A 13,210-nucleotide genomic window follows, 5' to 3' on the forward strand; every position below is an offset into this window, starting at 1 on the left:
AGCAGAAAAATTTAATGTATGATCTTATGTAAATATCTACAAAGCCTACACAGAAATTCCACTTTGAGATTGCCTATCCAAGACACAACACAGGGTGGTTTTGATACCACACGTCTAAAATAAAGGATTAGGGCAATTTTATTTCTTTGCTTTTACAATGTGACAAAAAGGAAGAGGGGGAAACACACTTTTGTGTGTTAATGCTGTTGACCTTAGTTAAATTCACTTCCAAAATACCTCAAGAAATAAGTAATTTTATAAAGACAGTTCTAAAATGGAAAACACAAAGTCTGTGTTTTGGGAGGGGTATCTAAAGAAGTGGAGGACACAGATTAAAGAGAAATTATTATAGATATATTTCTTAACCCACCTGCTATCAGGTCATCAAGAGTGTCGGTAAGCGTCTGGGCTGGAGTTGCAACCATTAGTCCATCTGGTTCTTGAACTAAGAGCCCCTGATCATGTCCAGTAATAGCAATCTGAGGCTGTCCTACAATCTGCTGATTACCTGATACTTTCTGAAGTTCAAGAGAATTCGTCCCGTTAGAACCTAAGTCACTGGAAAAGTTACACTGTGGAGATGATAAAGGCTGGACTGGGACAAAATCAATTTGTTCTGCCGATGATGGAGACTGTTGTTCTTCATCAACATCATTATCTTTAAGTAAGATTGTGTCAACCTGAGATAACTCTGAAAAGTGATCCTCTGGGAGACTACCATCTCTTTCCCCTTCTGGGAAGACTCCTCTATGAGAGCACTGCTGGTGTAGAGACACTGTGTCTTTCTGACCTTTGGTTTCCAAGTATTCTTTGGTAAATTGCTGCTGTGTTTTCATCTGCAACTGCCTTTCCACTTTCTGTAGTTCTTTCAGTATTTTCTTCTTCTTCTGGACTTGCTCTTCTCTGTTCTTTTTAAGTTCTTCTATCTTATCCTTGTTCAGAGGTTCACCTTGAATTAACTCCAATGACTTAAGCTGTGCTTTTTCAATAGCACTAATTCTTTGTCCCAGTTCATTCAGCTTGCCTTCAGTCTCCTCTACTATGCACTCCAAAGGCTGGTATGGGTGAAAAGGTGGCAGTAGGTCCTGATCTGCTACCTGCAGGGAACTGGACTTCTGCTTGGATGTACCTAAGCACATGAAAAATGTTTGAAAAAGTGCCATGCTAAAAAAAAAAAAAAAAAAATCAGCCTCCCCTCCCACAAACATGGACCTCCCTCCCCAAACCCTCATAACTAATTCTGTAGAATCAATGTTCAAAGAGTTACATCAGTATTAGGTAGATTAAAGCCTATACTCTCCAGAAAGCAGAGTCTGAGAAAAGGAAAGAGAAAAATTTTTAAAAATAAATAAATAAATAAATAAAGCCTATACTCATCTATTTCACACAGCACACAAACTGGAATGTTGCCAATTCAAAAAATGAGAATTTTTAAAAATCTACACTTTAGGATAGGAAGATTTTGGAGATTAAGACAGGGCAGAGAGAAAAGAAAAACAAAGAAGAAAGAATCTCAAAATTCTGCTGATTAGATTGGACTTTCTAAAGAATATCGAATCTAAAGCAGTACCAAAATAGTGTTGAGGATACCATTAATGCTAGCTTAACAGCCATTTAGAACAATTGTTCTTTTAGCAATATTAACTGTGTTAAGTAAAGGTTATGACAAGAGACCAAAACTTATAGATCAAAGTAGGGAAAAGTACTTTTCAAGTTGTCAAAATATTTTCCTCTTGTATTAAAATATGTGAAATCAGTTTTTTCAAGACATATCTTTCTAAAATTCTCCATTAAATAAGTCTTTAAAACTTCTGTACCAGAACACTATATTAAAAACTTCTATCACAAAGGACAATTATCCTGTGTTTAAATAAACCCTTCGAGTAAAATCTATCTATAAGAGAAACAATGAATGATCCTAGGAGAAAAATCATACTTTGCATATAAGGTTACTCATATTCACAGCGTATGTTAAAAACAAAGGAAATGTATATTATTTTAAGGTTTTAAATTGCACTTAAGTTACTCCCCTTATAACAAGTCAGCTGAAAATAATTATCAATAATATTAACAATCCTAACATCTGGATGTGAAACGGAGGAAATATATTTTTTGATGTACAATAACTACTCTGAGACAAATTCAAGGCTTAATCTTATTTAGGAAGAACAAGGATTATTCGTTAACAAAAATGAACAAACTACTGATAAATGCTACACAACATGAATGAATCTCAAAAACATTACACTAAGTGAAAGAAACCAAACACAAAAGACCACATATTATCAATTCCATGTGTATCAAATCTGTAGAGAAAAGGCAAACCTACAGAGGCAGAAAGGGAAGTAGTGCTTTCCAAGGCTTCTAGCAGTGAGAATGAGGATCAGTCACAAACAGGCATGAGAGAACTTTTTGGGGTGATGGAAATGCTTTAAAACTAGATGGTGGTGGTGGTTACCCAACTCAGTAAATACACTAAAATTCACTGCATTGTACAGTTAAAATGAGTCAACCTTATAGTATATAAATTAAACAACAATAAAGCTATTTTTAAAAAAGAAATAACTGGGTAAAACATGGTTATCTATTATTTTGGACTGCAGTCAACATATATAAATAACATAGGCAATTTGGGAATTATTAAAATAAAATCATCTAATGTATTAAAAATTATTCTTTTTTTTTTTTAAGACAAAGTCTTGCTCTGTTGCCCGGGCTAGAGTGCCATGCCATCAGTCTAGCTTACAGCAACCTCAAACTCCTGGGCTCAAGCAATCCTCCTGCCTCAGCCTCCCGAGTAGCTGGGATTACAGGTGCATGCCACCACGCCTGGCTAATTTTTCTGTTTTTAGTAGAGATGGGATCTTGCTCTTGTCAGGCTGGTCTTGAACTCCTGACCTAAAGCGATCCTCCCGCCTCAGCCTCCTAAAGTGCTAGAAGTACAGGCATCAGCCACCCACCTGGCCTAGAAATGATTCTTAAGTCCAAAGGAAAAAAAGTGACTCAGATGTAAAAATGCTCTGAATTGCAAGAAGATGACAAAACCACTGAAGGAAGAAAAAAAAAGAGAAAGATTCATCTGTCTTTTTGCTAAAATAGATCTCAAAACTGCAGGTAGCTCAAACATATGCAACAAGCATTATTACTGAAAAAATTCTGTGGTTTTCTCCTAGATACTCTCTTTAACAAGGTAAGAAGACCACAGTTCCAATATCGCCACAATCATTTTCAGAGGCTTAATCATTCCTTAAAAGTAAACTTCAGCAAAGTGTATTGCCTATATTCAATTATATATTTCTTTCTGAGTAAAGGCAGAGAAAGACTTTATTCTTTCAGAGCAAAAAAACAGATTTGTAAGCTAAGGTTTATTACTACTTCCATAAGACCACATAGGAGTCCATGTTTTGATTTACAGTATTTCTCTAAAGTGCCCAAAGACAATCAACAAACAGTTAAGAAGAGGAAGGTAAACAGTCACATAAATAGCAATGTATAAATCCACAGCACAGCAAGGAAACATTCAGTCCTACAATAAATTCAATGACATCAGAATAGTAAATTTAGAAGTTCTGCAAAGACTGTATGCTCCTTTAAACACCTGTTAATTTGAAAACACCCTTATATAGCTACAATGTAATTTGTATTTAAGATTAAGGAAAACTAGGTAAAGAGTTTCACACTAACAAGACTGGTTGGTCATTATGTTGTGACCATGTTGGACATTCACAGATTTCAAATCTTTATCAATAGTAAAATAATCCAAATTAAGACTAGAATTTTGAGGATAGAAACAGATAGGAATGGCCCTATCTAGTTAACAGATAATATGCAAGAAGCTTGGAATAGAAGATTATTACTAAGAGTAACTTATTTAAATCAATAGAGAGACTATAAGTTCAGAATGTATATAAGTATTAAAAATGGAAGACAGTGAAAGTAATGCACAAAAAGCAGTTCTTCCCCAAATAGCCAATGGCTGAGCGTCTGTAACTAAGGAGTTTGTAAGATTGCCTAGATACACATCAAAACTTTAACACAAGCTATAATATCAAGAATAAATCAGGTTGGTGGAAAACAAGTAATGTCACCTAATTATTGCTATAAGCTGAAAGCAATATCTTTAATTTTGGGATAAAGCAGATTGTGATAAGTATTCTTTTAGCAACAAAATTTTCAATAGGCAGTGTTTCTGGTATTATAAGACACCAGAAAATAAAGGTTCTATCTCCTTCAAACATCGCCCACTGTCAGATACAAACAGATAAATCTATTTATTGGTATCACTGAGTGGCACCATAAAGTACTATTGAGAAATACAGATAAAGTCACCATCTTATCTTTTTGGTTTGGTTTCTATCTTACTTCCTCTGCCTCTTACTTTTCCTCCATTAACAAAGCTAGATAAAGTTTGTAGTAGAAACCATAACAGAGACAGGTTAAACATGGCCTTTATTTTTTTATGGGCAGTGAGGGAACGAGGTGGACATCTACTTGTCAAATATTTCGTTTACTATTGAAATCAACTTAATTCTATTAGTTATTTTTGTATCTAAAATAATTAGTACACTGTGCAATAGAAAAATAATGGTCAATGGAAAAAAATATATGATATAAAGATGGATTTAGATTAAGTTTCATATTTCCTTACTTGGTTTTATCTAATCAAATTTAGTAGTCCTTGTTCTGCAATTCTCTTGCTTTCTTACATCATCAGATAGCACCCTATTTTTAAACAGCATTCCCACTGGGTCTTAAATAGAAAATGAAGCTGATTAAATAGAACCGAAAATAACACAGTACACCAAATGTGGTAGAGTATTTATTATCTAACAGAATTTGTGTTTTGATAAATAGATGCATATTGTGTCCTGGGTTTCAAAAATACTTATTATGATCACAATCAAAAATAAAAGCCACTGGCCTAGAATTGGTTCATTTTTCCACTATGTCTAAATGTGTGTCTCAAAATTTCCCAAACAGGGCACATTATACATCTTTAACACAGCAGTCTCTTAACCAAGAATGTTCAAAGATAGAGCATCTGTGTTACATGCTAACAGATTAATTCAACCTTCCTCCTTTTACTATAAGCACTTATATTTTAAAAGACATTATTAAATTTGGGCATATGTAAATCCACATAAGCATGATTACATAATGAAAATTGACTAAAGAATATTAGCAGTACAAGTTCCAGAGTCCATTATCATTCACTGTATATATAATTTTTCTATATAATTTTAATGATTTGATATAAAAATGTGAGAACTTTTCATGTTACCTACTCCAAAACACAACTCTAAGACATAAAGCAGCATGTTAATTTAATTCTTACATGTATACTTCTGTTTTCAATCTCTTTCCCACCATTCTAGAATGCTACTTCTTTATTTTTTTAAACATGCTCTTTAATCACAGTATCTTCCTTCTCAAAAATTCTTAATTTTCTTGTGCTTTCAGGATAACCTATATTCTTAGCCTGGAATTCATTTATTTATTCAACAAATACTTGAACATCTAATACAAGCAAGGCATGGTGGACTATACAAAGATAAACAACATAAACCCTGCCCTTGAAGAGCTTACACTCTAAGAGCGGACATAACATCTCAAAGCAATTCTTATATAGATCCATAAGGGGGCTAGTACTAGGATTTTCATCACAGCATTGTCTGTGGTGGTGGCAAAATAGAGGAAATCTGGGTACCCATCACCCAGAGAAAGGACAACTAAAGCATGGAGGATGTACACGGTGAAGCACTATGCTGCAGGTATAAACAATCTAGAAGTAGAAACACGGATAGATCTTAAAAACAGTGTTGAGTAATAAAAGTAAAAAATTAGATTGTTCTGTAGCACAATACCATTTATGTCAATTGAAAATATACACAAAATAATAATTTATAAGAACTTTAAGAACAAAAGTATATACACACCAAACAGTAGAATGATTGCCTATGGGGGAAGTAGAGGAATAGGAAGAGGAATAAAAGGCAATAAATAAAACAAGAGAGAAGCCATGATGACAAAACACCAGAAATTGATTATGATTAATTCAACCCTCTACATTTAAGCTCCAAAGGGGAGGGGAGCAACCAGGAATGACAAGAGCCAGAAGAAAGATCCAATAAAGTACGGTAGACGTTCAGAGAAAAGAAAGTACTCCTCAAGACAGTTTGAGGTATACACAAAAGATGTACTTTGTTTATCAACATCATTTTAAATGTTTTGCAGCAGATTAGTTCTAAATTATGCAACTGTAGAAGATCAAAATGAGTCTTCTCTTTTAGAATCTCTGCAGAACCAGTTATTACACATAAGTTAGATAAAGAAAGTAGCTGCAATCAGGAAATTTCTTTACAAAATTGATTTTGGAAAGGCAAAGGGATTACACTATTCATGCATCCTTTCCCACCTGAATATTTATAAATACAGGTAATAAAGTTAAATAATGCTAGAATACCAAGCATATCATGCTCACTTAGTTTCATATTTTGTTTATAGAAGTGATTCTGAGGCCTCTGTTAGATGCCACCTAGAATCTCAAATCCTTGAAAACCAACAACAGACAAGAGAGATTAGTTGCCTCAATCAGGAGGATATGGATCAAGATGGATGGGCCAGTACAAAATGGTACAGTACACATGGGACATAAAAGAGAAGAATCTCTGAGGACACATATCAAACACCTAGGTAAGATTTAAGGGCATGAAAACATTTTAAAAAATAGAGATATGAATAATAAAAAGATTTATTGAAAACAGGAGCAAAAGGTTATAAGAACTTGAAATGATGATTGCTAGAAAAGGAAAAGAAAAGTCCTAGAAAGTAAGAATCCTTTGTCCATCCCTAATCACATACACTACAGAGAAATAATATATGGACTTAGACAAGGCAAAAACAAAAAGGTCAAAAAGTAATTTCTTCACTCAAGGGAGATTTTTTAGAAACATAAAAGAGAAGCTTTAAGAAGAAAAAGCAAATTTAAGGAAAAAAAGTAATAATATATCTTTAATTATTTAAGATAGGTTTTTCTATCTATCCCAGTAATGTAGTGTGCACTTTTACATCAATTGATTTTTCCTAACTCAGAGTAACATAAGAATACTATGCTGTACATGATGTACATGGTTTATACTAACATGACACCTTCACACGATGCATTATCACAGTTTGATCCTGCATAAATAACTGTTAGGCTGGAAATGCCACTGGTTGATATCAACAGCAAGTGCTCAAGTGTTTAGATACAAGCATCAGTTTTCTTCCTCCCCTAATAATTTAGTAAAATTAAAGATTCCTTAGAAGGTTAGTTTATTTTTATACTATTCAGTAGGTAATAAAATATCAACATGAAGAAAATAAGTAGATAGTATATTTCAGTAAGCAAAATTATGATTACTCACACTGAGCATCAACTTAATTCATTATGCAAATATTTCAGATTATACATATTAAATCTAAATCGAAAATGTTTTATTTCCTCTCTGCACATATTCTGTCTAGCTTATTTCTTGGTTATTTTGTGACTTTATGTTAATATTTTTTAAAAAGTATTCTTATTTAGTACTGAATTTCCCAAGCCAAACTTAATATAGTCCTCTATAGGAGTTAGCCAAACAAAAGCCAAAAATAACAAAAATAGAGGCATTTAGCTTTAAATATTTTACTAAAGGCTGCCAGCTGGTTATGATGCTCAGATTCCTTAACAAGTACATGTTCAATTTGCTTTTTAATTGTTAAGATTAAAAATAAGAAAATCTTGAATAGCTAGGTATCTAATGGAAAACTGCTAAAATTAGCTTAAGTCAGAGAGACTACAGATATTTCATCTCTAAAATTAATAGTTTAGAAATTAAGTAATCCTTGGTGAATACCCTCAAAACTTTAAATTACTAAAACCGGCATAATTTGAAGGAAGCTTCTGTATGCTGCTCTAACAGTTGAATCCAACCTACTTTTCTTAAACCACAGTATTAAAGATACTAATATACATTTACACATCTCATTGTGATTTCAATAATCTAGGACTTGATTATCATATACTAAATGAACTATGTTCATAAATTTGTTTTTATGTAGATTAATTAATTAATTAAAAACAGGGTCTCACTCTGTTGACCAGGCTGGAGTACAGTAGTGCAATCATAGCTCACTACAACCTTAAACTCCTGGGTGCAAGTGATCCTCTTGCCTTAGTACTCCTCCTGAGTAGCTAGGACAACAGGCACACAACACCACATCAGGCTAAATTTTTAAAAAAGTTTTATTTAGAGATGGGATCTAGCTATGTTGCCCAGGCTGGGCTTGAACTCTTGGCCTCAAGCAACCCTCCTGCCTCGGCCTCCCAAAGTGCTGGGATTATAGGCGTGAGCTGCCACACCCACCTTTATGTAGTTTTAAAAATTCTACACATTACCTATTTTCTTTATTTCACAGAACTCAGATATTAAAACTGGACATGGTTATCAAGTGAAGGTAAATCTATATGTGAAGGTTCTTTTCATTTAAAAGTATAAAAACTATCAAAACTCATAAATTTCAATCCTTTAAATAGTATACACTCCTTAATAGTCATTTGGATATTATTTATATACATTTTGATAGTTATTTGTCCAGGTTCACATATTGATAGATGGTAACCCACTATATTCAGCATTACATGAATGAAACTGTAATTCTTAAACTTCTCACTCCTTAACTAAATCAGTGTTACAAAGGCTAAACTAAATAGCAAATTCTTCATGTTACATTATTGTTTAAAGAATTGTCTAATGGAAAATCAAGGTCTAATAAATTTTTGCTACTTTAATATAATCAAGAACTTGGTTTTGTTTCTTAAGTATTTTCATCTCCGCCAGATGAAAGCTACATCTAGCAATATGTTAACAGGGAAATAAGAAGTAGTCATTTTTCCTAGCACTTATGTCTTTTCTATTTTAAAGTCTATAAGATTATTTGAATTTGTCAGAATTATTTACCTCAATTAACCATGGGTACACAGTAACTGTGTACATTTTTTGATTTATTAATTAGGTGAAAAAATACCCATTGTAAGAAAATAATTCAATAACTAACCTTTTTGTACTCCTAAAAGGGCAGGAGAGTTCTCCTGCGAAGTTATGTCAGGTTCCTGGGGAGGTACAACCATGGCAAGTGTATGCATTGGTACACGTGGAACCTAAAAAATCAACTCAAAAAAAAATCATCTCAGACCCAAAGAATAAAATAAAGGCCCATAAATGAAACAGAGATACTGTTTTAGGTTTCCTTCATATACTACCAAATTCACTTTATTTCTTAAAGCTTAAAGAAAAAACAAAAGCCTTCACCAAAGATTAATTTCTGAGAATAGTGATTGAACAGTCAGGTAATCTACAAGTAATCAATGATTTAAGCTAAATGGAATTAATATTCCTCTCTTGCTAAAGATAAAGCCTTGCTGGTTCCAATTATACCTAAATCTAGGAATATAAGTCACATATTCACTATTTACTAGCCAATTTACCCCTGTTCAAATTCTACATGTATTAAAAAAAATAACCAAGATATATTTCTTGAATTGGGGTATGCTAGCAATTCTCAGGAAAACTTTGTAGAGAAGAATTTAGGATTTCACTGAACTTAATATACTTGGTTGACTGGCTTAAAAAAAAAATACACTTGGTATACTCTCTATATTCTCTCTATAACTTTAGGTAAGTTTAAAGTTACTCCCATGAATTTTTAGTGCATATATCCTGGTTATCTATACTTTCCTGGTTGACAAAAGCCATTATCTCTATGATAATATGGCCCTTGGAGGTATTACAAAAAAGCTTTTTTTTGGTTCAGGATTATGCTCAATGTATTCGTTAAAAAACAAACAAAAACCTGGAAGACCTAGTTGTAGTAAGATAACAACTTGGAATACTTATGATTATATTTGATATTAAGTGGTTTTTAAAAACCACTATTTTCAATAAATAAGACAATAAAAAATTCCATGTATCTTTGAAGAAAATAAATCTTAAAGAATTTAGAATCATGATTTTCCTAATACATGATAGAAAACAGAAACAAACCCATTTTGCTTAAAACTGATTTTAAACAAAACTTCCAATCACTTTGAAGAATATTTACATTAACAAATAAGCTCCATTTTACTTTACCTGAGATTGATCTTGAGAAGGTGGGGTGAGGTGAGACACATCTGTGCTTGGAACTGACAAAACATTATTTGGATAATCCAACAGATAAGAAACAACATTAGTATGGCCACCCTTTGCAGCTTCAATGAGCATTGTTGAGCCATCCTGAGGAAGAATTGACACCATAATTAATTCTTTGTAAATTTCTTCTTATAATCTAATTGATATTTAGTTTCTTAGCAGCTCATATAAAATCAAAATTCATTGAAACAGTAATAAATTCTAGCACTAAGAGATTGAACATATATATTTCTACTTTTTTTTTTTTGAGACAGGGCTCAAAAAAGAGCTCTCTGTTGCCCGGGCTAGAAGCAAGTGTCATTGCTCACTGCGACCTCAAACTCTGGGCTCAAGTGATCCTCCTGCCTCAGCCTCCCAAGTAGCTGAGACTACAGACACGTGCCACCATACCTGGCTAATCTTTAAATTTTTTGTAGAGCCAGGGGTCTCATTATGTTGTTCAGGCTGGTCTCAAACTCCTGGCCTCAAATCTTCCACCTCTGTCTCCCAGAGTGCTAGGATTACAGACATGAGCCACCGCACCCACCCTGTTTTACATATTTTTATAACAATATATATATTAATTTATTTACTTATTTTTAAGTAGAATACCTTGAGTCGATGAGTAGGGTCAGCCCCATGAGCCAAGAGTAGCTCAACAACTGCCAGATGGCCTCCTGCACATGCCAGTGACACTACTGTATGATCATTATTAGCTGTAGCCCTATTCACATTGGCACCTTTGAAGAAAAATAAACACAAATCTTAGCGAAGGATGAAATCAAGACAATATCATTTTAAAGATTTTTTTGAAGTGTAACATAGATACAATGAAGTATACAAATCATAAGTGTTATGGTTAGAAAATTTTTCACAAAGTGAACACACCTGTGTAACCAGCACCCAGATCAAGAAACAGAACATTATCCACATACCAGAAGCCCCATCTTGTGCCCTCTTTCAATCACAACCCACCCCACCAATGGTAACTACTACCCTGACTTCCAAACTGGTTTTAGTTTTTGAACTTTATATGAATGGAATCACTGGCTTCTTTCGCTCAATATTATATTTGTGAGATTCATCCACATTGTTGCACGTAGTTGTAGTTCATTCATTCAATATCACTTTTAAAATGGAAAATCTAGAAGACTAAGATTAATAAATATATACAGGTTAATGAAAGCATCAAATAATATCATCATTTGTAATTCTCAAAATGTTTCCAAGACATTTTTGATCTACTTCTAGAAAGTGGCAATATAGCCAGGTTTCAAGTAGAGAAGACACAACTTTTTGAAAGCAATATTGACGAGAAATATAATTCTTCATGCTGTGTATTTTTAAGAGTCTGGGGGACCTGGATATGAAGAGAAGGTTATCCCATATCCAAATACGTTAGTTGAAAGGCTATTTAGTAAGTTGTTCAACAGCTCTGTATAATATGACCTGAAAAAAGTCTGAATGCAAAATCTCTTAACTTCATAGCTTCTTTTTTGATAAATTATTTTTGACCCCTGAAAAAGGAAATGGTTTTTAGTTCAGCTATCTTTAACAATCCCAAAAGGTCTCAACTAGAAAGACTATAGAAAAAATGTTCATTCTTCATTCTTCCTTAATTCGACTTACAAGTGAGAGAAAAATAAGCCAATACCATTATTATTTCATTTTCAGAAAATATCCAGCTGAACCTAATCCTAACTTGCATAAAAGTACCATTTAGGAAGGTAAGACACAGCAATGAACACCTTTACATTAACAACATGAGATTATTTTAGATGATGGGATTATTTAGTCTAGAAAGGATAAAATCAATGTGTTCCTATTCCTGACAAGCCTGATTATATTCTTAGTAGGTTGTTATTGGATATGATTAAGTTTCCTCTTCAGTAAAGGAACATAAAAGAACGCGAAGGGTTATCCATATATTTATTACTTCTGTGTGGTTGAGGTAAATAGCTTTTACAAATTATATTATAGAACCTTATGTAAAGATATGTCTTACTTGGCAGCAAAAATGTGATATGAATAAAATAAACCCAGTTTTATCTAATTAAAGAAGAAAACAAGTATATATAAAATGATAAGATCTTACCCTACATTTTTAATGTCACAAAATGTCAGAATTCTATTGGAATATAAATATAAAATTTTTATTTTAATAACATGACACCACCTGAGTAGATCTTACTTGCATTTTCATCATCCTATCCTAGGACCTTTCATCAAATGCCAGTGTACCTCTGACACTATACAAAGAGTAGGCTGAATAAAATGAAATTGCTGACATTACCATTTTTGATCTATAAATACTGATTTTGTGTGTGTGGGCTCAGATAGAAGAGCATATAAATGACAATTTTATTAGTTCAACCTAACATTGGTTCAGCAGCATTTCACTTTTCTATAGTGAACAGTTTTGAACTAATCATTTACCCATCAGCTGAAGTTCTTTGCCTAAATATATTCTTCTAATAATAGAATTTCTAGAGGAATATAAAAATAATAAGACCCTATAAACTCAGTTAATTCAACTGTACCAAAAACAAATAACCACAATAGCAGACTGTCTCTCTGGCTTCCACCCCCATCTCCAGCAGAACTGCCTTATGATTAAGTGTTGCACATCTACCTAAGTATAGCTGGACATTTTATATTTGGCTTTTCCAACTTTTGGAAGCAACCATATGCTATTTGGTTGATGAAAATTAAAACTTATAAAGAAAATCCCCAGTACACATCTCACAAACTCTATGCTTACTAAATAAAATACAACAAAAGACTAGAATACAGTATTTATACTGTAGGTAAAACAGCCTTAACACAAATCGCAAATTACAATAGTTAGGAATTTTCTTTTCAGATACTGTAGCCTCTTGGAAATGATCACTTGCACTTTCTTTACCTTTGCTAATAAGAAATTGCACAGTGCACAAATGACCAGCTCTTGCAGCTTTCATCAAAGGTGTTCTTCCACCTTCAGATTCATGTTCCTATTAAAGAAACAGAAAAATTAATCT

General features: G+C 33.1%; 1 protein-coding gene across 1 annotated transcript in view; it reads right to left on the reverse strand.

Moving 5' to 3' along the window:
• The window catches only part of LOC105824025 (ankyrin repeat and KH domain-containing protein 1-like), a 198,639-nt gene that overhangs the window by 70,169 nt on the left and 115,260 nt on the right, over positions 1-13,210 (reverse strand). The window contains exons 8-12 of the mRNA XM_012661359.1: positions 13,096-13,183; positions 10,803-10,930; positions 10,152-10,295; positions 9,079-9,181; positions 371-1,129 (exon numbers count right to left, since the gene is read on the reverse strand). Coding sequence (XP_012516813.1) covers positions 371-1,129; positions 9,079-9,181; positions 10,152-10,295; positions 10,803-10,930; positions 13,096-13,183 — 1,222 coding nt within the window. The remainder of the gene's footprint in view (positions 1-370; positions 1,130-9,078; positions 9,182-10,151; positions 10,296-10,802; positions 10,931-13,095; positions 13,184-13,210) is intronic.

Source organism: Propithecus coquereli, unplaced genomic scaffold, assembly GCF_000956105.1.
Source record: "Propithecus coquereli isolate 6110/MARCELLA unplaced genomic scaffold, Pcoq_1.0 Scaffold709, whole genome shotgun sequence".
Lineage (NCBI taxonomy): Eukaryota > Metazoa > Chordata > Mammalia > Primates > Indriidae > Propithecus > Propithecus coquereli.